Here is a 24,452-nt window from a genome sequence, read left to right as displayed (position 1 = left end):
ACCTTGCCCTGCTCCCTTCATGAGCCCCAGGTGGTACCACAGGATTGCAGTCAGTGGGAAGAAGGGGCATTTAGCTGTAAATCTTCTTCCCATGTGCAATGCCAGTGTCTCCTTTAATGTAATCTGTGCAGCCACACAGAAGAGAAGAGAGGGAAGGGAAGGGGCCAGGGCTGTGCCTCGGGGCTCTGCCTTGCACGCCTCCTTTTCTGGCCCCAGACAGCCTGAGCAGCTCCTGGTGCCGCTGCCAAGCCCTGGCCCTGGCCCTGGCCCTTGCCAGGGCTGGGTTCAGAGCTGCTGGCAGCTCCAGGGAGTCCTTTCTCCCCTGACTGCCCCTCAATGGGTTCCTTCCATCCTAGTGTGGGGCCACTGCAGGCACGTGCTCCCCCTTCTGCCCCTGCTCCTGAGTGAAAGGCAGAGCTGGGGGAGTGCCTTGTGGCACTCACTGCACTCACTGCCACTGCAACCTGAAGGACAAATGGAACTACTCTCCATTAAGGTCCTCCTGGAGTGAAGAACCAAGACAGAGATGACCAGAAAACGCTGGAGGCATCCAAACATCTGGACCAGATGCTGAGTGATCTGGAGAGACGCCGTGGTGGGTGCATTTCCCTCAGCCCTCTCCTGAGACTCAGCAGCTGGGGGCTTGCTCTGCACATCTGGACACGCTGTGGCCAGCACAGCAGGAAGGAATCCATGGCATCGTCGCTGCCCCGCTGCTGCTGTCACACCCTGCAGGGCTGTTTCCCAGCCTGGCCTGGCTGCAACTTCTCCCCAGCACTGTAGGAAGGCATTTGACCACAACTGACAGGGTGCCTAAACTGCCCCATGGGCCATACACACCCTGAGATCCCCTGAAATTTCCCAGTCTCAGGGAAGATCAGGAGAGGTGGTGGTTTGGACAAGGGAGCTGTGTCACAGACCCAAGAGCCTGGGCTCCTTGTCTTTGACACATCCTGACTCCTGACGAGGTCACTTCCCTGATATGTAATGCTTCCATCTGATGCAGCTGTACCTCTTCCTTTCTCAAGGGATGGACAGAGAGGCTTTATGGAAGGCGGCATTTCCTGAAGGAAGGGACACAATGCCACGGCACAGGCACAACAGGTGATTGCTGTGCCAGGCTCAGGCCTTGGCATGGCTGTGTGGCAGCAGCTCTTCCCCCTGGGTCTGCCCTGTCTGAGAGGGCCTGACTGTTCTTTAGGCTGTCTGAGTTGTTCTAGCAGATAGATGCAAGGAGGGATGGTTGTAGCACTCCTGTTGCAAATTTCCCCATAACTTTAGGCTGGGGTTCCTGTGAGTGAGTCCACAGAGGCCCTGGGCTGCTCCAGCTGCCCTTGCAGTGATGTTGCACAGGGCATGGCAAGAGATGCAGAGAGACCAGAGCCAGTCCAGAGCTCCTCAGGCCCCTCTGCAGCTTTGGCCACGTCCATTCAAATCTGACTCCCACAGTCTTGCCCGACCTCCTTGCAGTGCCCAGTTCCCTAAGGCAGAAGGGCATCCCAGCACAGCAAGGAAATGGTTGTCATCTGTGCTCCCTTCTAGACTGGGATCATGACTTGGATTATCTGGAAGCATTTGCAGATGACAGTTGGAAATCCTTGGAGAATGCTGGAAGGCAAGTTCTCAATGTTCCTTTCCTGACAGAATAAGCAGGGTCATTGTAGCAAGACCTCACATATGTGCCATTTCCTTTAAGTTCTTCTGAAGGCTTATGGTTTCTGGAATCCTTGCCCTGATCCATTCTTGAGCCCTGATGATCCCACAGGATCACTGTCAGTGGGTGGAAGGAGCATTTAGATATCAATCTTCTTCCCATGTGCAATGTCTCCTTCTTTGTACTCTGTGCAGCCAATAAGAAGAGAGGGAAGGGAAGGGCACAGGACTATGCTTTTCCTGGCTCCTTTACTGGCCCCAGGCAGCCTGAGGATCTCCTGCAGTGCTGGGAGCTCTTCTGTCCTGCCTTTCTTTGCAGCTGAACCTGTTGGCGAAGATGATCTGGCCTACCAACCCACATTCAGGGAAGAGCCACTGGGAGATGGTGAGGGTAGGTCAAGACCTTTACCCCTGGAGGAGCTGCCAGCTCAGAGCCCAAACCTCAGCCGGAGGGCATGGATGCAGGTGCCAGGACAGAGCTGTGCATGTTTGTGCCCTCGCTCTGTGCAATCCTTTCACTGCTCCTGCAGCTGAGCCCTGGCAGCTGTTTGAGAATGAGGGCCCTGGCTCTGCACCAAAAGCCCAGAAGTTTTTTGAACCTCATCCATGACTTTTCCAAGCATTGCATCCTGAAGATGCCACCTCTACAATGGGGAATGTTTCCATCTGATCCTTTCCTTTTCCTTTCTCAAGTGATGGTCCAAAAGTCTGTGCAATTGGAGCCAATTCGTGGAGGAAGCAGTGGCACAGTGCAAGCCCCTACTGCAGGAGGGAAAGCAATGCCAGGCACAAGCACAGGCACAGAAGGTGATTGCTGTAGAAGGCTCAGTCCTTGGCAGGGCTGTGTGGCAGCAGCTCTTCCCCCAGGTCCTGCCCTTGCACGGTCCGGCAGCAGCCAAAGCTGGAGGTGCCTCAGCTACAAGGCCTCTGGAGCTCATTCCCAGCCCCTGGGAAATGGGACTGGTGCACCAAGGTCCCTCCCACTGCAGCTGCTGCCAGAGCTGCCCTCAGTGCCCAGAGGCCCAAGGCACAGGAGCAGCCCCAACCAGGAGCTCTGCTGTGAGCCCAGGGCCACAGCCAGCCCTGGCTCCCGACTGGGCAGGGGCTGCACTGGGTCCTGACAGGGCCTGACGCTGTTCCCTTGGGCTGGGGGAGCTGTCACGGGGTAGGGAGAGTTGGGGCTGGCAGTGGCTGCTCAGGGATGGGTTTGGGCTCAGGTCCCTGGAAGGAGTGACTGCCCAATCAGCTGCGCTGTCCCCAGGCTCTGTTCCCTGCCTTCTGGGCTTTGTTGGGTGGCACAACCTGTGCCAAAGGGTGCCAAGGTCCCTGCAGGCCCCAGCTCTGGGGGAAACAGAGAACGTCCTGGCTGTATCCAGCGAGCTGCGAGCTCAGCAGTGGAGCACAGCACAGGCTCACACTCCCCATTGCTCCCACAGATGCAGCCTCAACACATGTTCCCAATTCCCAGAAGGACATTGGAAGCGGTTTCTGTCAGGGAGCATACTGCTGGCAAGAGTTCATATCAGGCATCGTTTTTCTGGGGCTTGTCTTCATTTCATGCTATGTTGGAATCTGGTATTGGTGCAAGAGGAATCGGTGAGTGTTTTGTTGCTCTCCCCCTCAAACAGCTTCATTTGATGGCTGCTTGTAGACAGGAAACATTCCCAATGAGGCTGCTGTGGAGTTGTGGATGGTCAGTGGTTGTCCACATAACTCAGCTGAGGGTTCTGCTGCTGCCCAGTGCTTTAATTGCCCTCTTAATTGCTGGGCCTTGTCCTGGGGAACCCAATGGAGCTGCAGCCAGTGCTGGCTCCCACTGAGGCTGCGTGCCCAAGAGCAGCCCCAGGAGCAGCATACAGAGGCAAAGCAAGGTGGGGAGGAGAAAGAGCAGGGACCACATTGCCCTTGAAAGGCAGATGCGCTCTGGGGCCCGCTCCTGGCCAGGGACCCGGCCCAGAGCCATCCCCTGCTCGCCGGGGCCTTGAGGGGCAGCTGTCCAGCTGGGCCAAGGTGTGCCAGCAGCTCCAGGCGTGCAGGGGAGCCTTGTCAGCCTGGGCCCTGCTGTGCAGGAGGGTCCCTGTGTGCCACCGGCAGCTGGGGCCTCAGCCACTCCTCTCTCCACAGGAACACCCCTCCAGCTTCCCGACACCGGTCAGAGCCATCCGTTGGAGACACCTTTACCGGTCATCAACCATCCCAAAGCCAGTGTCCTTCGTCCCTGTCACAGCTGCCTTACCAATTTGTTGCCCTGGACATTCCACCACCACCCAGAACAGGACCCTCTGTCCCTAGAGGTGCCGGTTTTGCTGTCTGGCCAGGACTGAAGGTGGCCCCGTCCTACCTGGGACAGGCTTGAGTCCAGCGACACCTTTGGGCTTCAGCTCTGGTGTCTGGCTGGTACCACCAGCACTGGAAGAGCTCCTTGTCTGGGAACAGCCAGGGCTGGGCAGGCAGCAGTTGAACATGGGGCACCATGTTTTCTTTCATTTTAATTCCTAGAAATTGGATAATTTTAGAAATATTTAGATTTTTTTTTTTCGTAGAAAGAAATCCCCAAATATTTATTGCCCTTTTCCACAATCATTGTGTATTTTTCAAAGTAGTTTTTGAATTCTAGATAATATTTGCAATTCTAGAATAAAAATTAAAATTGCATGTAATTGGTAGTCTTTAGCCTAGGAAGAACTAAGACACCTAGCCTACCGCAGAGGCTTTTTTCCCACTGGAGAGTTGGACCTGGTCACAACCAAATTACGTAAAACCTTTTCCCAGCTATATTCTCGGATTTCTGACAAGCTCATCTCTCAGTCTTCAGAGGTAAACTTTGAAGGCAAAGAGTGGAAATCTCTTGAAGTCACTGTCTTTGCTTCTGAAAGAACTCCCTCAGTTCTACAGGAGGGCTTTCTCTCAGCTTCCTGCTGCCCCCAGACTCACGTCCCAGCCTGCTGGGCTTTGTTGAGTGGCACAGCCTGTGCCAAGGGGTTCCAAGGTGCCTCAGGGCCCAGCTCTGGGGGAAACAGAGAACGTCCTGGCTGTATCCAGTGAGCTGCCAGCTCAGCAGGGGAGCACAGCACAGGCTCAGGCTCCCCATTGCTCCCACAGATGCAGCCGGCACCTCAACACATGTTCCCAATTCCCAGAAGGACATTGGAGAGGGTTTCTGTCAGGAAACATGCTGCTGGCTAGAACTAATGGCAGGCCTGGCTATTCAATGGCACGCAGGTGATGGGGACCCCTGTAAGGCTGGCAGATGACTGGGGACCATCATGGGGCACACTGCAGGCTGTGGAGTTTTCCAGTAAGACATGTGGGCTTTGGGTTCTTTGTCCGTGGTGCATGTGGCTGGGGTTCCTCATGAGGTTCTTAGGGGACTTGGGGTCCCTTCTATGGCGTACAGGTGACTGGAGACGGCTGTAAGTCTCGTGAGGGGTTGAGTTCCTCATGATTTACGCGGTGGTTTAGTGGTTGCCATCAAGGCCTGGAGAGGAGCTGAGTCCTTCCTATGGTGGGCAGGGTCTGGATTCTTTTGTGAGGCACACAGGGCTATTTTGGGCTCTCTGCTACGGTGTGCAGGGATCCCTCATGAGGTGTGTAACAGGGTTAAAGTAGATGTGTCTCTTTAGGCTTCTCAGCACAGCAAAGGGCACTCTTGCTCAAGGTTTTGCGAAGTGGGTGCGAAGCTTCCTGCAGAACCTTGGGCCCGGCCTGCGGGCCCAGCGGGCAGGCGGAGCGCATCCCTTGCGGGCCGGGCGGGACCTCTGGAGCCGCCTCGCCCTGGTCAAACTGGGTCCCGCAGCCGGTCCGGGCCGGCTCAGAGCCCCGGCGGGGAAGACCTGCAGCTCCAGGCTCCGATGGGGCTGCCGAGCCGCGCCGGAGGCACAACAAAGGCCTTGCTACGCCCTGGCCCTGTGCTGCAACCAAAGATACATTTACAGCCACGGCTGTTCCTGGGGCACAGGAGGCACCGGGGTTACAACTGAGGCGGTGGCTTCTCACACTGGGGACCTGAAGGCAGTGCCCAGTTGCCCGAAGCAGATATGGAATGCAGCACACCATGAAAACTTCTTTGATCTCTGCTCCGGTCAAGACTGGGATCCCGATATGGATTGACTGGAAGTCCTGGGAGGTCCCAGTGTGAAGATCATGGTGCATGCTGGAGGCAACTTCTAAATGTCCCTTTCCTGACAGAATAATCCCTGATTATTAATCCTGCCCATGAGAGGTGGGCAGAGGCAATGCAAGTTGGGGAGGAGAAAGAGCAGGGACCACATTGCCCTTGAAAGGCAGACGTGCTCTGGGGCCCGCTCCTGGCCAGGGACCCTGCCCAGAGCCATTCCCTGCTCCCTGGGGCCTTGAGGGGCAGCTGTCCAGCTGGGCCAAGGTGTGCCAGCAGCTCCAGCCGTGCAGGTGTCCTGGTTTAAAGGGACAGTATTGCCAGGAAAAGGAAATTCAGGAACTCTCAGGCAAAAAAGGTATGGGTTGGGAATAACAGTTCTTTACTGATATATTTAGAAGACAAACAAAAACAGCATCAGCTATATGAAAGAAAAAAAACTTACAGAACAGAACGGAACTCAGTCCCAGTCCCTTTTTTCAGTCACCGATGCCCCTCCTCATCCGCACAGTGCGATGGAGCAGGACAGGGCAGCCTCTCAGTCGCGGCTGCTGCAGGAGCAGGGGAGCGAGGCGGCACCGGCCGTCCCAGGTAGAAGAAAGGGTGAGGAAAGAACTCTGCTCACCGTGGGCGTCCCAGTTCCCAGCTGTTCAGAGGAAGCAGGAAGCTTTAGCAGTCCCAGTCCAAAAGAGATCTCACCACGGAGAAAGCAACGTCTCTCCTCCGCCGGCGAGCTGCAAATGTCCTCCTACTCGCCGAAGGACAAAAGCAGGACTCCACCTTTCCCTAATGGAACCATCGGGCTGGTCCAGCCATTCCTTTGTCTTCAACTCTTAACGGCTAATAGGGGAGCCACCCCGGCTGGCTTAACATAATAATGGGAAAAATTTCTAAACCTCGCCAGCCCACAACAGCAGGGGAACCTTGTCAGCTCTGGGTCCTGCTGTGCAGGGCGGTCCCTGTGTGCCACCGGCAGCTGGGGCCTCAGACACTCCTCTCTCCACAGGAACATCCTTGCAGCTTCACAACACTGATCAAAGCCATCCGTTGGAGACACCTTTACCGGTCATCAACCATCCCCAAGCCAGTATCCTTCGTCCCTGTCACAACTGCCTTACCAATTTGTTGCCCTGGACATGCCACCACCACCCAGAACAGGACACTCTGTCCCTAGAGGTGCCGGTTCTGCTGTCTGGCCAGGACTGAAGGTGACCCCATCCTGCCTGACACAGGCTTGAGTCCAGCGACACCTTTGGGCTTCAGCTCTGGTGTCTGGCTGGTACCACCAGCAGTGGAAGAACTCCTTGTCTGGGAACAGCCAGGGCTGGGCAGGCAGCAGTTGAACATGGGGCACCATGTTTTCTTTCATTTTTGTGATATATGTTATAAGTCGTGTTTATATAAAAGTTTGTATGAAATAAAATAAAATAAAATAAAATAAAAAGAACCACTTAAACAACAAGCACCCAGGGACATAGACAACGGCCATAATTAGCACATCCACAGACCTAGCCCAGTGATCTCCACAACTGACGGGAAGCGATCATCAATAAAATACCTGCCAAAGTACCGATCACCTCCCATAAGGGAGAAGACATCACTTCATTACACATCAATATGGAGCAGACACAGCCTTCATCAGCATACAGGAACGACTTTGTCAAGGGGAGCACCAGAAAAAGGATTTAATTTAAATATGAGAATTTGCAGCAGAAACAAAGGAAACTTTTACCTCAGGCCAGAAAAAAGTGTATAAAGTTGGACACTCCGAAATAGCTGGGTGTGAACACAGGAGAGGATCTGATGCGATAGAGGTCAGATCAGCGTGTGTGTCCACCCATTGCCGACCCCGGGCTCGGCGCTGTCGTGTTTTCACTTGTGGCTTCCCAGGACCGTATTTTTGGTTGCAAAAATAAAAATTGCTGTTTTGCTATTTAATTCAACTTGATTGGTTATTATCTATAACAATCTGGTCACCCCGACGTGATCCTGATTTGGGGTTCGGGTGGGACCTGCTTTTCGTCCAGGAGGCGCCTCGCTGACTTCAGCAACCTGGCAGGCTCGGGAAACTCCCCAGCACCATTCAGGAACCCGAACTAAAACCAGAAGCCACAATCGAAAAGGGGGAAACGAGCCTAGAGCTCTCGGATAACCGCGGCAACTTTTCACTCATAAAACTCGACGTGCACGAAGAATCCATACAGGAAAAGGAACTGTAAGTATTGCGTGGGTGAGTGAGGTGTGACTGAGCGCGTGGGTGAGACGTGATTTGATCACGAAGCGATAGTGGACCCCGAAATTGCAGTTCCACCATCCCGCGAGGGATGTGGTTGGTTGAGGGGGAAGCGAACGTTATGTGTAAAAACTCTTTCTCGCGTGTCAAGCCTAAAACTGAGGGTGTTTTGGGGGTCAGTCATGGGGAGCATCGGGAGGAAGGTACGTTTCCTAGGATTTGGAAAACTGGTAAACTTCTCGGTCCAGGGCCTAGTTGAAGCCCAGGAAAAGAGAACTTGTCTCCTTTCGAAAAGCTCCACGGAACGGTTCTCTGTGTGAGGTGAGTAGATTGGAAAAATTGAAATGAATAAAGTTTAAAACTGCAGTTCAATACTTCTCAGATTCGGAAGGTCCCGGCGTAAAACACAGAAAAAGGTATAGTAAGATAGCTTGAGATTTTTTTGTTTGCAAAAGAAATGGGACAGAAAAAGAGCAAACCCCAGGGAAAAACCCTGGATAAACTGGAAAAGATAAAAAAAGGTAAGTTGCCCGAGATCCCACGAGACAGCCCGCTGGGTTGGATGATAGAACATTGGGAAAGGAGCCCCGATAGGAGAAATAAATCTAAGGAAAAGTTGATTCACTATTGCATGGAGGTTTGGGGGGGCAAGGAGATCAGGTAGCACGTAATGTGGCCCGTTTTTGGTACGTTTGAGAGATGGGTTTGCCTGGCCTTAATCAACCACGTGAGCGAAAAATACCCTCAGGTAAGAGAGGAGAGAGATTTTGCCAAATTATGGAAGCACACCAGTACTGGGTTATATCCAGTCAAAACTTGCAAGGATATTGCATCTCAAGGTAAGGTATGGGAACCCCTTGATAGTCTACCACCTCCATACCTAAATCCCCCATCCCAACCTCTCCCTGCCTCAGCACCCCAACCTCTCCCTGCCTCAGCACCCCAACCTCTCCCGGCTCCGGCACCTTTTCCCGCACCCATGGATTTCCTGTGCCAATCCGTGCCAGCTCAGGCAGCCCTGAGAGTCCTGCTCTCCCAGGAGCAGGCACCCTTGGCAGCACTCCCTCCCCCTCCTACCCCTCCTCCTCCTCCTCCCCCCGAACACAAAGGAACAATCCCTGCCGCGGGGAAAATCGGGTCCCCACCAGCCAGCAGGACAAGGCACCAAATGAGGAAGGTATGTAATGACGATAGTGAGGAAGAAGAAGACAGACGTAAAATCCTCCCTTTGAGGGAGGTACCTACCGCCCCAGGAATTATTGGGTTTGTGCATGTACCAATAAATACTGGAGATGTGAGAGCCTTTAAGAGAGAAGTGGGTAATTTGATGGATGACCCAATAGGGGTCGCTGACCGCTTGGACGAATTTTTAGGGACCGGCACATACACATATGATGATGTTAATGCCATATTAAGGTCGTTGTTTAGTATCAAGGAATGAGGAATGATTAGGCAAGCCGCAATTCGGGATTGGGAGCACAGAAACCCACTGGGAGGGCAAGGGGACCAGAGATGGCCCAGCATAAGACCGTCGTGGGACGCTCAGACGGAAGAAGGCAGACTAAGAATGATAGAGCTAGGAAGCACGGTGATACAAGGCGTGCGGGAGGCGATGCTGAAAGGGTAGAACTTGAGTAAAGCGCTGGGGGAATGTCAGAAGAGGGAGGAGTCCCCAGCTGAGTGGCTGGAGAGATTGAGAAAAAGTATCCGAATGTATTCAGGGACGGATCCTGACTCCCCTATAGGAGAAATCCTCCTGAAAACTCAGTTTGTTGCAAAATCGTGGGAGGATATACGGAGGAAGCTTGAGAAGATAGAGGGTTGGCAGGAGAAAGGGTTGCTGGAGTTATTACAGGAGGCCCAGAGGGTTTATATGAAAAGGGAAATAGAGCAACAGAAGACAAACACGAAAGTATTCGTGGCCGCAGTGAGAGAAGCCCAGAAAGAGGAGCAGACCCAAGGCAACCTGAGACTGGCGCCGAATCAGCAGTCCCAGAAGAAGCGAAGCCCCACCCAGAAGAAACAGGCAGCCTGAGTGCTTTTACTGCAAGAAAAGGGGGCATTTCAAAAGGGACTGTAAAAAGCAAATAAAAGATGAGAAGATGTTTCAGGAAGATTAGAGGTGTCAGGGGCTCTTTCACTTAGGGTCCAGAACATCCCGCGAACCCCTGGTAAAGCTAAGAATAGGACCCCAGAAAATAATTTTGGTATTTTTAGTAGACTCTGGTGCAGAGCGTAACACTGTTCAGCAGTTGCCTTCAGGATGTGTAAAAAGCAAAGAAACTGTGAAGGTTATTGGAGCAAAGGGGGAACCTTTTGAGGTGTCTGTCATTAAAGATGTTGACATAGAATCGGAAAATAGGTTTTGTTTAGGCAATCTGCTATTAGTAGAAGAAGTTGATTATAATTTATTGGGGAGGGATTTGATGGTATCATTAGAGATAAGCTTGATCGTGGAAGGTTCCAGGCTTATGGTGCGTTTATTTAGATTAACAATAAAAGATGAAAAAAAAATTGATTCAAAGGTTTGGCACAAACAAGGGGAGGCAGGGAAATTAGAAATGGAACCAATACACATAGAAATTGATAAACCAGAAGAGCCCATTAGAATCAAACAGTATCCCATCCCTATGGAAGGAAGAAAGGGGTTGAAACCTGTCATAGAGGACCTCCTAGACAAAGGAACTTTGGAACCTTGTATGTCCAGGCATAACACTCCTATCCTAGCAGTCTGGAAAGCTGATGGCAGCTACAGGTTAGTCCAAGATCTTAGAGCAGTAAACATGAGAACTAAGACCTTGTTTCCCACAGTCCCAAACCCATATACTCTATTAAATAAAGTTTCTCCAGAAGATGCCTGGTATAGCGTAGTAGATCTAAAGGATGCATTTTGGTCTTGTCCCCTGGCTGAGGACAGTAGGGACTATTTTGCCTTTCAATGGGAGGACCCAGACACCAATCGTAAGCAACAATACAGATGGACCTCCTTGCCTCAGGGATTTGTGGACTCACCCAACCTGTTTGGTCAGGTCCTGGAACAGCTACTAAGCCAGTTTGTGCCGGGGGAAGAGACTAAATTGCTGCAATATGTAGATGATTTACTGGTGGCCGGTCAAAAGGAAGAGGACGTCAGGACAACCTCCATAAAGCTGCTAAATTTTTTAGGAGAAAAAGGATTAAAGGTCTCTAAATCAAAACTACAGTTTGTTGAACCAGAGGTTAAATATTTAGGGCATTGGTTAGTAAAGGGAAGGAAGAAACTGGACCCAGAAAGGATAGCAGGGATTACATCTTTACCCTCTCCACGGACAAAAAGGGAGGTAAGGCAATTATTGGGACTCCTGGGCTATTGCAGGCAGTGGATTGAGGGATACAGTGAAAAAGTAAAGTTCTTATATGAGAAATTGACTACGGATAAGGTAAAGTGGACAGAACAAGATGAGGAGGAATTCGAAGAGGTGAAAAAAACTCTCCTAACTGCTCCCGTGTTAAACCTCCCAGATGTTAAAAGGCTATTTCAGTTGTTTGTGGATGTTAATAACCATACTGCCTATGGGGTTTTAACACAGGAGTGGGCAGGAGCTAGGAAGCCGGTGGGGTATGTGTCAAAGCTTCTGGACCCGGTGAGCAGGGGTTGGCCCACTTGCCTACAAACGATTGTAGCAGTAGCACTGTTAGTAGAAGAAGTGAAGAAAGTAACATTTGGGGCCTCACTGGTGGTGTATACTCCACATGATGTAAGGAGTATATTGCAACAAAAAAGCAGATAAATGGCTCACGGATGCTAGGCTGTTAAAATATGAGGCTATACTAATAAATTCACATGATTTAGAGCTACGGACAACCACTGTAGTAAATCCAGCACAATTTTTGTATGGGGAAGCATCGGAGGGACCAACCTGTAAGTGTGCTGAAATAGTAGAATTACAGACAAAAATCCGAACGGACTTAGAAGAAGAAGAACTCGAAGCGGGGGGAAAATGGTTTGTGGATGGTTCAGCAAGAGTGGTGGCAGGAAAAAGAAAATCAGGATATGCAATTATAGGCGGGAAAACAGGAGAAGTAGTTGAATCAGGACCCTTAAATGTGAGTTGGTCAGCTCAGGTATGTGAATTGTATGCAGTTTTATGAGCATTAAAAAGACTAAAAAGAAAGAGAGGAACAATATTTACAGATTCAAAATATGCCTTCGGGGTGGTACATACTTTCGGGAAATTTTGGGAAGAAAGAGGACTAATAAATACTCAGGGACGGGGACTGGTCCATGGAGAAATAATAAAACAAATCCTAGAGGCTGTCCGAGAACCAGAAGCAATTGCGGTCGTGCATGTGAAGGGACATCAAACAGGAATACAATTTCGGATTAGAGGAAACAATTTAGCAGATAAGGAAGCAAAAAGTGCAGCACTACTAACAGTAAGTACCCCAGAATTCGGGCAAAGTGGGACTCAGGGATATCCCCCTTGCCCCTCCCAAAAAGAGATTGAAGAATACAAAAAGATAGGAGGTATATTAGAAGAAGGTAAGTGGAAATTACCAAATGGAAGGGAATTAATATCTAAGGATTATACCAGAAAAATTCTAAAAAGACTACATTTGCAAACACATTGGGGATCACAGACTCTGGCAGAACAATTTCTGAGATTCTTCGGGTGTAAGGGGATTTATGAATTAGCTAAACAAGAAGTGCAGGGGTGCCTGATATGCAAAAAGATTAACAAAGCCAGGACAAGACAGGTAATTTGGGGTAGTCGCCCTATAGCCTATTGTCCATTTGAAAGAATCCAAGTGGATTTCACTGAATTACCAAAGATTGGGAGGTATAAATTCTTGCTAGTACTAGTAGACAAATTAGCTCATTGGGTAGAAGCTTACCCAAGCTCAAGGGCTACAGCCCAGACAGTATCTAAATTTCTTCTGGAAGAAATCATCCCCCCGTATGGTATAATCAACTATATAGACTCAGACCAAGGAACACATTTCACCTCAAAGGTTATTAAACAACTGGCTGAAGCCCTAGGAATTCGGTGGGAATATCATACACCATGACATCCCCAGAGTTCTGGACAAGTTGAGAGGATGAATCAGACTTTAAAGGCGCAACTATCAAAATTAATAATACAAACAAAAACGTCCTGGCCAAAATGCCTCCCCTTAGCATTATTAAATATTATGAAAATGCCTCACTCTGAGACAGGGCTATCTCCTTTTGAAATGTTATATGGGATGCCATATGATCATGGGATGCCAGTAGGACATCCAAAAATAGAAGATGGACAAATACAACCTAACCTAATAACAATAAATAAAAATTTGCAGGAACTGCGAAACCAGGGAATCGTCACACAAAATGCTCCTTTGGGGTTCTCCATACACAAAATACAGCCGGGAGATCGGGTCCTCATTAAAACCTGGAAAGAGGTTTCTCTCTCTCCTCACTGGGAAGGTCCTTTTCTTGTCCTTTTAACCACAGACACAGCAGTCCGGACAGCAGAGAAAGGGTGGACACATGCCTCCAGAGTGAAAAGGATAGAGACAACTGAGGAAACACCCAAGTGGAAAGTGGCTTCCTCCCCTGGAGACCTCAAGATAAAATTGCGCCCAACAAGCCGATAAGCAACCTAGATCAAATACGGTGTATAGCTTCCGGGTGCAGGTGTTTTTCTTTTGTTCATTTCAGGTGCCAGATCTGTCGTGAGGTTTGGGTTACACATTGTGTACAGGGGATCCAACCCGGAGGGCTCTGTGCTAAGTGTTTTGAAAAAGAGCTGTCTCTGACTGACCGAATTCTAGTACTTGCCACTGAACTGAATATCGTTGAACTAGATTCTGTAGAGCATTTTCTTTTATACCAACACGAGATTAGTGAGAAACTAAATTGCAGAACTGAAATTTTAAGAGTGTCGGAGAAAAAATAAGATGCCTTCTTGGATGGACACGATAAAATTATCAAGGTGGGATGTCTTTAAGAGGCAATATGCAGCTCGGACTTTGCATTGGTCCCCTGAAGAATACCTCTGCTGCCAAGAAGATGGTTTCCCTCACCGCTAGCAGCAAACTAGTGGGCGTAGGCAGAGGCAGAGGTACGCCTATGGGGAATCCTGGTGAGCCTGAGCCTAGTCATGTTCCCACCGAATAACGCATACTCAAGGAACTCTGCAAGCCCTGTGGCACAAAACCGTAACAATGAGTGTGGGGAATGCCCACTAATCAGCACCCTGACTCACTCTGTCCTGGCCAACTGTACCCATAAAGGAAAGCAGGAGCACTGTACCTTTAACAGCACTCAGTATGTGAAGTGTAAATGGGGAAAGAAAATGGTATGTTATGATCTCAAGGCAAGACAAGGGAAAGGGCAGTCAGAGACATTTGCTCACAATATCCAGAAGAAAAATGCCAATCAAACACCTCTTCCCACTTGTGGACAATGTAATCACTCGGTGTGGGTAGGGGGAAAACAAAAGTCAGTATTTGTGGCTTATTTTCAAGTGAATGAGTTATGCTATGACAATACCCGATTAGGTATGTGTGTCATGGAAGGGAAAACGTATTGGGTGGGCAAAAATCTTAAGTTTGAGAGTGGATTGATCTCAGACGGTAAACCTATGATCATCGACCTACTGGAAGAAAATGATGAAAGGGTTTGTGCCCAATTCGATAACACTTTTTGTTTCTCCAGAAATAAGGAAGGCATGGATCCTGAAAGCAAAATAGAACAAATTGCCTTAGAAATGAAAAGACAGGAGTCAGAAATGAGAAAGAGGAGACTAGAACAGGAAAGATTAAGAACTTTAGGTGAGCAATATGATTTACTTGAAAAACAGTACGACAATTTTGGTCTGCCAAGAGCGGACAAAAATTTGTTTATTGATTTGATGCAAGAAATCGCAACTGAATTAGGATTGTCCAACTGCTGGATTTGTGGAGGACTCAAGTCAGCAGAAAAATGACCCTGGAAAGGTGAGAGTTTAACTTCAGAACAGCTCCTAAGGTGGGACAAAATGCAAATCTCAAAGTCACTCTGAAGACCTGAGTGTTTGGTCTTAAATAAAAGAGTAATTGGGACCATTTGTGTCAGTTGGGAAGGCAAGGAATATACAGAGGTGGTGGGATACACCCTGTGCATCTCCACTGTAGCAGTAAACTCAAACAACAAAAGCAAAACTTGGCAACCAGACACCCCTGTTGGATACTGGAGTTTAGAAATGGAGTAAATGGAGTGACAAAACTAGACTTTGTTGGAACAAAGGCTCTGGAGCTAACCCTTACCAATCACTAGGGGAATTAAGTACTTACTGGACCAAACCAGAAAGCACAGAGATCACCTGGAAAGCTCCAGATGGGATATACTGGGTATGTGGAAAGAAAGCATACAGTGAATTACCACAAAGGTGGAAGGGGTCATGTACTTTGGGGATAATTCAGCCCTGTTTTCTTTACCTTGCCAAAGTCTGACAGTGGAATGTTGGGGGCACCCCTATATGAGACACTGAAACGGGAAAAAAGAGAATTGAAAAAGATACTCTCTAATGTGGGTGGTAGCCAAACTTGGGGAGGGGAAGAGTGGCCAGCTGAGAGAATAATATAGTATTACGGTCCTGCAACTTGGGCACAGGATGGTAGTTGGGGATATCGGACTCCAGTGTACCTGCTAAATAGGCTAATAAGGCTGCAGACAGTGGTGGAAATTTTATCCAATTATATTTCAGATGCTCTCGAATTATTGGCTAAACAGCACTCCCAGATGAGAGCTTTGGTGTATCAAAATAGAATAGCCCTGGACTACTTGTTAGCCGAGGAAGGAGGGGCTTGTGGCAAGTTTAATAAATCCAAATGTTGTGTGGAAATTGATGACTGTGCAGAAACTATAAGGGATCTTGCTACAGAGATAAAAAGGGTAGCACATGTCCCTGTCCAGAAGTGGAATTCCATTCTCCAGGCATCTTGGTGGGAACAGTTATTCTCGGGAGCATGGTGGAAAAAGGTTGTGTTCTTTATCCTGTGCTCAGTAGCTGGAGTCATCTTCCTACCATGCTTGATACCTTGTTTCAGCAGATTAATACACTCAGTAGTACAGGGCATGCAAATAGCCGCTATGCCCATGGACCCAGAACCTGCATCTGGGAGAGCAAATGGTAAGGCATACTAATTACTGAAATTGGGAGAACGGGAGGTAGATACTAGTGCAGCAGAGGCACTTGCAAAATTTGAAGAGCAAATGGGGAAAAATAAATGCCCTTACATAGACTATCAAGAAGAGTCAATAGAGGAATGGGATAGCAGTGATAAGTCTGAAGAAAACTGAGAACGAAACACAAATTAATTTGGTTATATAGAAGGGGAGGGATTGTGATATATGTTATAATTCGTGTTCATATAAAAGGTTGTATGAAAAAAAATAAAATAAAATAAAAAGAACCACTTAAACAACAAGCACCCGGGGACATAGACAACGGCCGTAATTAGCATATCCACAGACCTAGCCCAGCGATCTCGACAACAATAGGCGGGAAGAGATCATCGATAAAATACCTGCCAAAGTACCGATCACCTCCCATAATCGAGAAGACAGCACTTCATTACACATCAATATGGAGCAGACACAACCTTCATCAGCATACAGGAAGGACTTTGTCAAGGGGAGCACCAGAAAAAGGATTTAATTTAAATATGAGAATTAGCAGCAGAAACAAAGGAAACTCTTGCCTCAGGTCAGAAAAAACTGTATAAAGCTGGACACTCCGAAATGCAGGGTGTGAACACAGGGGGGTATCTGACGCAATAGAGGTCAGATCAGCGTGTGTGTCCACCCATTGCCGACCCCGGGTTCGGCGCTGTGGGGTTTTTGCTTGTGGCTTCCCAGGACTGAATTTTCGGTCACAAAAATAAAAATTGCTGTTTTGCTATTTATTTCTACTTGATTTGGTTATTATCTATAACAATCTTCATTTCTAGAAATTGGATAATTTTAGAAATATTTAGATTTTTTTTTTTTTTTGGTAGAAAGAAATCCCCAAATATTTATTGCCCTTTTCCACAATCATTTGTGTTTTTTCAAAGTAGTTTTTTAATTCTAGATAATATTTACACTTCTAGAATAAAAAATAAAATTGCATGTAATTGGTAGTCTTTAGTCTAGGAAGAACTAAGACACCTAGCCTACTGCAGAGGCTTTTTTCCCACTGGAGAGTTGGACCTGGTCACAACCAAATTGCGTAAAACCTTTCCCCAGCTATATTCTCGGATTTCTGACAAGCTCATCTCTCAGTCTTCAGAGGTAAACTTTGAAGGCAAAGAGTGGGAATCTCTTGAAGTCACTGTCTTTGCTTCTGAAAGAACCCCCCCAGTTCTAGAGAAGGGCTTTCTCTCAGCTTCCTGCTGCCCCCAGACTCACGTCCCAGCCTGCTGGGCTTTGTTGAGTGGCACAGCCTGTGCCAAGGGGTTCCAAGGTGCCTCAGGGCCCAACTCTGGGGGAAACAGAGAACGTCCTGGCTGTATCCAGTGAGCTGCCAGCTCAGCAGGGGAGCACAGCACGGGCTCACGCTCCCCATTGCTCCCACAGATGCAGCTGGCACCTCAACACGTGTTCCCAATTCCCAGAAGGACATTGGAAAGGGTTTCTGTCAGGAAACACGCTGCTGGTTAGAGTTAATGGCAGACCTGGCTATTCAATGGCACGCAGGTGATGGGGACCCCTGTAAGGCTGGCAGATGATTGGGGACCATCATGGGGCACACTGCAGGCTGTGGAGTTTTCCAGTAAGACATGTGGGCTTTGGGTTCTTTGTCCGTGGTGCATGTGGCTGGGGTTCCTCATGAGGTTCTTAGGGGACTTGGGGTCCCTTCTATGGCGTACAGGTGACTGGAGACGGCTGTAAGGCTGGCGGGGAATTGAGTTCCTCATGATTTACGCAGTGGTTTAGTGGTTGCCATCAAGGCCTGGAGAGGAGCTGAGTCCTTCCTATGGTGGACAGGGGCTGGATTCTTTTGTGAGGCACACAGGGCTATTTTGGGCTCTCTGCTACGGTGTGCACGGATCCCTCATGAGGTGTGCAGCAGGGTTAAAGTAGATGTGTCTCTTTAGGCTTCTCAGCACAGCAAAGGGCACTCTCGCTGGAGGTTTTGCTAAGTGGGTGCAAAGCTTCCTGCAGAACCTTGGGCCTGGCCTGCGGGCCCAGCGGGCGGGTGGAGCGCATCCCTTGCGGGCCGGGCGGGGCCTCTGCAGCCGCCGCGCCCTGGTCGAACCGGGTCCTGCGGCCGGGCCGGGCCAGCTCAGAGCCCTGGCGGGGAAGGGCTGCGGCTCCGGGCTCCGATGGGGTTGCCAAGCCATGCAGGAGGCACAACAAGGACCTCGCTATGCCCTGACCCTGTGCTGCAGCCAAAGACACATTTACAACCACGGCCGTTCCTGGGGCACAGGAGGCACCGGGGTTACAACTGAGGCGGTGGCTTCTCACACTGGGGACCTCGAGGCAGTGCCCAGTTGCCCGAAGCAGGTATGGAATGCAGTACACCATGAAAACTTCTTTGATCTGTGCTCCGGTCTAGACTGGAATCCAGATATGGATTGACTGTGTTACAGATAATAACCGAATCAAGCCAAATTAAATAGTGAAACAGGAGTTTTTATTCTTGCGACCGAAAATATGGTCTTGGGAAGCCACAAACCAAAACAGGACACCGCTGAGCCCAGGGTTGGCGCTGGGTGGACACATACGCTGATCTGACCTGAATCGCATCAGATCTCCCTGTGTTCACACGGCCATCCTGGGGAGCCCAGGTTTTATACAGTTTTTCTGGCCTGATGTGAAAGTTTCCTTTGTTTCTGCTGCAGATTCTCATATTTACATTAAATCCTTTTTCTGGTACTGCCCTGGACAAAGGTCCTTCCTGCGTGCTGATGAAGACTGTGTCTACTCCTCATTGATGTGTAATTTTCCTTGGGAGTGCTGTCTCTTGTTTACGGAACCAGCCGAGGTGATCGGCTGTCTGATATGTAGTACTTGACAAGTTCTTTATCGATGATCTTTTCCCTTCCATTGTTGTCGAGATGGTCGGACTAGGTCTGTTGATATGCTAATTATGACCCTTGTCTATGGCCCTGGGTGCTTGGTTGTTTAAGAGGTTCTTTTTTTTTTATTTTATTTCATACAACCTTCTTATATAATATAAACACGAATTATAACAGCATATATTACAACTGGAAGTCCTGGGAGGCCCCAGTGTGAAGATCATGGTGCATGCTGGAGGCAACTTCTAAATGTCCCTTTCCTGACAGAATAATCTCTGATTATTAATCCTGCCCACGAGCAGCACACAGAGGCAAAGCAAGGTGGGGAGGAGAAAGAGCAGGGACCACATTGCCCTTGAAAGGCAGATGCGCTCTGGGGCCTGCTCAAGGCCAGGGACCCTCCCAGAGCCATCCCCTGCTCGCCGGGGCCTTGAGGGGCAGCTGTCCAGCTGGGACAAGGTGTGCCAGCAGCTCCAGCCGTGGAGGGGAGCCTTGTCAGCTCTGGGCCCTGCTGTGCAGGAGGGTCCCTGTGTGCCACCAGCAGCTGGGGCCTCAGCCACTCCTCTCTCCACAGGTGTTCCTGTGCAGATTCAGAAGAGCAGCCCAAGAGCTCAGGCAGTGAGAATTTGACTCATTCCACTTATTCACATCCATCCCCATCTGCCCTGGCATGGCTACACCCCCATCTTGAGCACATAACATCACCCACACGTCCAAAATGATAACCTCTGCCCCTGAGCCCCCTGGCCCTTGTCCCCAGCCCAGACTGAATTTGGGCAGCCCCTGTCCTCCAGGGCAGACCCATGTGTTATGTTCCAATACAGAAATGGAGTTGTCAAAGCTACCTCCGGGTGGTACCAGCAGCAAAGCTCACATGGCAGCAGCAGCGCTGGCTGAGCTCCATGTCCAGGAGCAGCCATGGATGCCCATGGTGCAGGCAGGCAGGAGCCAGGCAGGGGCTGCTGTGAGCAACGGCGGGGGCCCGAAGGGGCTGGAGGAGCCTGTGCTGAGCATCCCTAGGGCTGAGGGTACATTTCCTTCAGTGGCATCATCTGGGCCTGAACCTCCTCCAGGGGCATGCCCAGGAAAAGACAGAAGCAATCACTAAGTGCTTGCCTTGAGGAAAATGGAATGAGGCTGGGCTGTGCACCACAAGGAAGTCCTTCATTATAGGTTTCTCTCTTTTTCGGTCCCTGGTGGATTTCAATGGGACCGGCGAGTGCTAACATGTAGCTATCTCTCAGAAACCCATATTTCATCAGCTGAGAAAGACCAGAGGCCACGCTTGACAATTTCCACACGAGTTTATTTCATGTGAAAGGGGGTCAGGCAGGATTCTCTCAGAACAAAGGGCAGACACCTATATTTATAGGTTCAGGAAGGATCCAACTACAACCAATAGAAGCTTATACACAGAACAGAAACTGACCAATTAAACATCCTAATTTCTAACCAATTATGTTCCGAAGTGTTAGGAGAGTGACCAAATTCTTAAGGAATCTGGGTCAGCCTTGGTATCTAGGATACCTTATCTATTACAGCAAGTTCCAAGGGCCAGGGGAAGATGGCTTTGGAGAAATTGTATCATCCACAATTCCTCTCTCTGTATTTACTAAAAAGATGCTTTTTGTAACTTTCTTGAAGCATTGAGCAAAGTATGCAAACATAACTAACACAGCAACAACTACAATCAAAATCCACAAAATTCCCTTGACCAAAGATGCAGCCCATCCCGTCAGTCCCCATTGACTAAAAAGGTCATGGACCCAGTCAGGGGTGGTTTCTTTTTTCACGTCCTTTACGAGTTCGTGCAGCTTCTGGATGTTGGCATGGATGGATGTGGAGCGGGATGAGAGGTTGAGGCAGTACATCCCTTCAAAGTCTTGGCAGCCATGTCCATGGGCGAGCAGCAGGAAATCGATTGCAGCACGGTTTTGCAGAGAGCCATGTCTTGTGGTTTCTTCGTCTTTCAAGAGGTCACTCAGGGTAGCAGATGTAGCATTGGCCTGCTTACTAAGCCAGCACCCCAAATGATCAATTTCGCCAAGGGCTTTTGCTGCTGCTACCCAGGGTAGAAACAGGGAGACAGCAACTCTTTTGAGTTTGTTCCAATTGTACAATTTTGGGTCGCAACTTTCATCATATTCAGTGTAGGATCTTTTTTCGCGTTTTGATTCACTATCTTTTCTCCAATTGTGCAACAGAGTGATGTTTGGGGTGAGGGTAGAAAGTCTGCCAAGGTTACAGGGTCCTCCCTGAAGGCGGGAGGGAATTCCAGCCCAAACTCAATCACCACAGATAAGAAACATTCCTCGGGGCAAGGTTTTGGGATGGAGAGAAGATTCTGAAAGTGTGTGGGCAGTGTAATTGCACCAATCCGGGGAATTGTAAGCTTTGTTAATGGGGGAGATATCTTTTCGGTATGTGTTTTTTGTCAAATCCAAATCGGCAAAATTTTGTCTTGGGCGTCTAAAGTAAAATTTGACACAAAATGTTGCCCTGGAGGACCCCAGCAAGTCTAATTCTTGGGGCTCCTCCTGCACATTTGGCAGCATTTTTGTCCACTCATCCCAGTTGTCCACTGGATTGGGTCTCTTACCTGTAGTGCGAAGGAGTTCTGAGTTATAAACTGACCAATCATCTGCAACCAAAGGAATTCCTACTAAACCGGTGGAAAGTGGGTTATCAAGGTTGCCCATGGATAAACACAGATTATCTTGATTTAGCATCTTTGCTAAAGTCACCCAGACACTTTGTTTGGGCTGCAGGGCGATCCAGCCACAGGCATGCGGTGCAGTGAGAAGCATCCAGGCAGCAGTGAGGGCAACACCAACGAAGATGCTTTTCATCTTTGGACAAGGGTGTGGCTTCTGATGGGAACACAAGCAAAATTTGTTAACTTTTTAAATTGGGAGAGGAGGAATAGGGTCTTTTCCGTCCCTATCTCCCCCCACCCCCCCTTTTTTGACTTAACTCTAAGGAAAGGGGAGCAGGTATAGGGTTAGGGGTTTGCTAAGTGTTATAAGGAAGAAGCAATGGGGTTTTCAGCAGGGTTAACAGCGTCTAAGCATCTGTTCTGTTGCCAGGCTAAGTCTGGTCTACAATTTGGCTGAAACAGCAGAAGGCTGTTTAACTTTCTGTTTCGTTTGCTGTCGTGTGACAGGACAGTTGATTTTCTGTTGTGTGGGAACTTTGCGAAGTCTCCTTCTCCAGGCTGAGCTGGTCTGGTTTTGAGGAGGTTTGGTGTTTGACTCAGGAGAACTTTTGTTGGAATTTTTTGATGTGATTTTTGCAGTACCTAGGTATGGTTTTACATTTTTCCCTGGGAATCACCTGGGGCCTGAAGGCAGGGACACACATGGGTATCCCCGTCCCCAGGTGATCAATTGAAAAGGTCCAGAAACTTGGTGTGTTTCTGGGTCTTTTACCAACACTGGTGGTTTTTCTGTGAGCTTAACTTGGGTTGAGTTTGCAAAGTGTCGGAGGATAGGAGGATCAGGTTCCGACGCTGAGCAGTTGAGGAAGTTGATGACGTAGAGAGCTTTGCAGAGTCTTTCAACCAGAGACAAAATTACTGTGTCTCTGTGCTGCTGGTTGAGGACTCTTTTGAGAGTTTGATGGGTTCTTTCTACAATGGATTGTCCTGTGGGGTTTTCTGGAATTCCCCTAGTGTGTTCAATTCCCCATTCATTGAGGAACCTTTTTAGTTCTTGGGATTTGTAAGCGGGCCCATTATCAGTTTTTATCTTTTTTGGAACTCCTAGAGTAGCAAATGCAAGGAGGAAATGCTTGATAACATGAGTGGCCTTTTCCCCTGCAAGAGCTGATGCAAAAACTGCTCCTGAAAATGTGTCAACTGACACGTGCACATATTTTGACTTTCCAAAGGATGGGAAATGGGTAACATCAGTCTGCCACAGTTGGCAGCTGTTCAATCCTCGGGGATTGACTCCTGTACCCATAAAAGGTATCTGGTAATTTTGGCAATTTGGGCATGTTGCCACAATAGCTTTTGCCTGATCTTTTGAGATTTTGAACATCCTGATGAGAGCAGGTACATTTTGGTGAAAGAATGCATGTGACAGCTTTGCCTGGGCAAAGATGTCAGGAACATTTGCAGATTGAGCTGGCATGGTCAGTGCATCTGCTTTCCAGTTTCCTTCTGTGATGAAATCGGGGAGATCAGTGTGTGATCTCACATGCATAATATGGTAGGGTTGTTTCCTGCTAGAAATCAATGGAGTTAATTCAGAAATCAATTGGTATAATTTGGGATTGGAAACTTCTTTGATGAAAGCATGTTCTGCCCTCATGGCTACACCAGCAACACAGGCGGAATCTGTGACCAGATTAAAGGGTTCATTTTTGAATTTCTCAAAGGCTCTGACAACAGCTGCTAGCTCAGCAATTTGTGGAGACCCGTCCACTATTTGGACATCAGATTCCCATTTCTGGGTTTTGGGGTCTTTCCAAGTCATTACTGATTTGTGAGAGGAACCTGAGCCATCTGTGAAAAACGTCAAAGCTTTGAGGGGTGCTCTGCTTTGGACTAACTTTGGGACTAAATGAAAAACTGCATTTCGATTGAAAAGTTTATGTTTTGGTAAATGGATGGAAATTTGACCTGTGTAACTATCTAAAGCGAATTGGAGACTTTCATTGGTTTGGAGCAAGTGCTCCAGATCTCCAGTGGTGAGTGGCAGATAAATGCAGGTGAACTCACACCCCGCAAGGGAGCGAAGGCGAGTTCTGGTTTTTCTGATCAGATGTGCCATGATTTCTTGAAATGTGGTGATTGTCTTTGTGGGCTGGTTGCTTGTGAAAACCCATTCAAGGATCAATAGAGGGTCTGTGAGTTGAGAGTCCCATTGAAAAATCAGTCCATGGAAACGAGGGGCCTTTCCTAGGATGGCAAACTGGAAAGGTAGGCTGGGCTCGTAGCGATGAGCTTGACGTGAGGACAGGGTTTCTTGGACTTTGGTGATGGCTTCTCTGGCTTCAGGGGTGATGGTGCGTGGAGAGTTGAGGTCGTCGTCACCATGGAGGAGGTTGAAGAGGGGAGCGAGGTCTTCAGTTGTGATTCGCAGAAGGGGACGTATCCAGTTGATGGATCCACACAGGCTGTGTAGGTCTCTCAGGGTTTTTGGGTCATCTTGAATGGAGAGCTGCTGGGGAACAATGGTTCTTTCTCGAATCTGGAGTCCAAGGTATTTCCACGGGCTGGTGTATTGTACTTTGTCTTCTCGAATTTCAATTCCTGCTTTTTGGATGGTTTCGATGGTGGAAGTGACTGCTTTGTCCAGGTACTTCTTGTCTGATGCACAAATCAGGATGTCGTCCATGTAGTGGTAAATGATTGCGTCTGGGAATTCTTTTTGGACAGGAGAGAGGACGTGAGCCACGTACCATTGGCATATGGTGGGAGAGTTTTTGAGTCCTTGA

The 24,452-nt window shown here is 48.8% G+C and overlaps 1 protein-coding gene across 5 annotated transcripts in view; it reads left to right on the top strand.

The window, feature by feature from the left end:
• Nucleotides 1-24,452, top strand: part of LOC117002496 — a 126,686-nt gene that overhangs the window by 47,587 nt on the left and 54,647 nt on the right. The window contains exon 18 of one of the 5 annotated variants that reach the window (XM_033071668.2): nucleotides 3,090-4,153. The exons of the other annotated variants lie outside the window; for them this stretch is intronic. Coding sequence (XP_032927559.1) covers nucleotides 3,090-3,253 — 164 coding nt within the window. The 3' untranslated portion in view covers nucleotides 3,254-4,153. Of the gene's footprint in view, nucleotides 1-3,089; nucleotides 4,154-24,452 lie in introns of those variants that run through there. 5 annotated transcript variants of the gene reach the window in all.

Source organism: Catharus ustulatus, chromosome 13 (assembly GCF_009819885.2).
Source record: "Catharus ustulatus isolate bCatUst1 chromosome 13, bCatUst1.pri.v2, whole genome shotgun sequence".
In the NCBI taxonomy this organism is placed as follows: Eukaryota; Metazoa; Chordata; class Aves; order Passeriformes; family Turdidae; genus Catharus; species Catharus ustulatus.
This window is presented reverse-complemented; position numbering and strand designations above follow the sequence as displayed.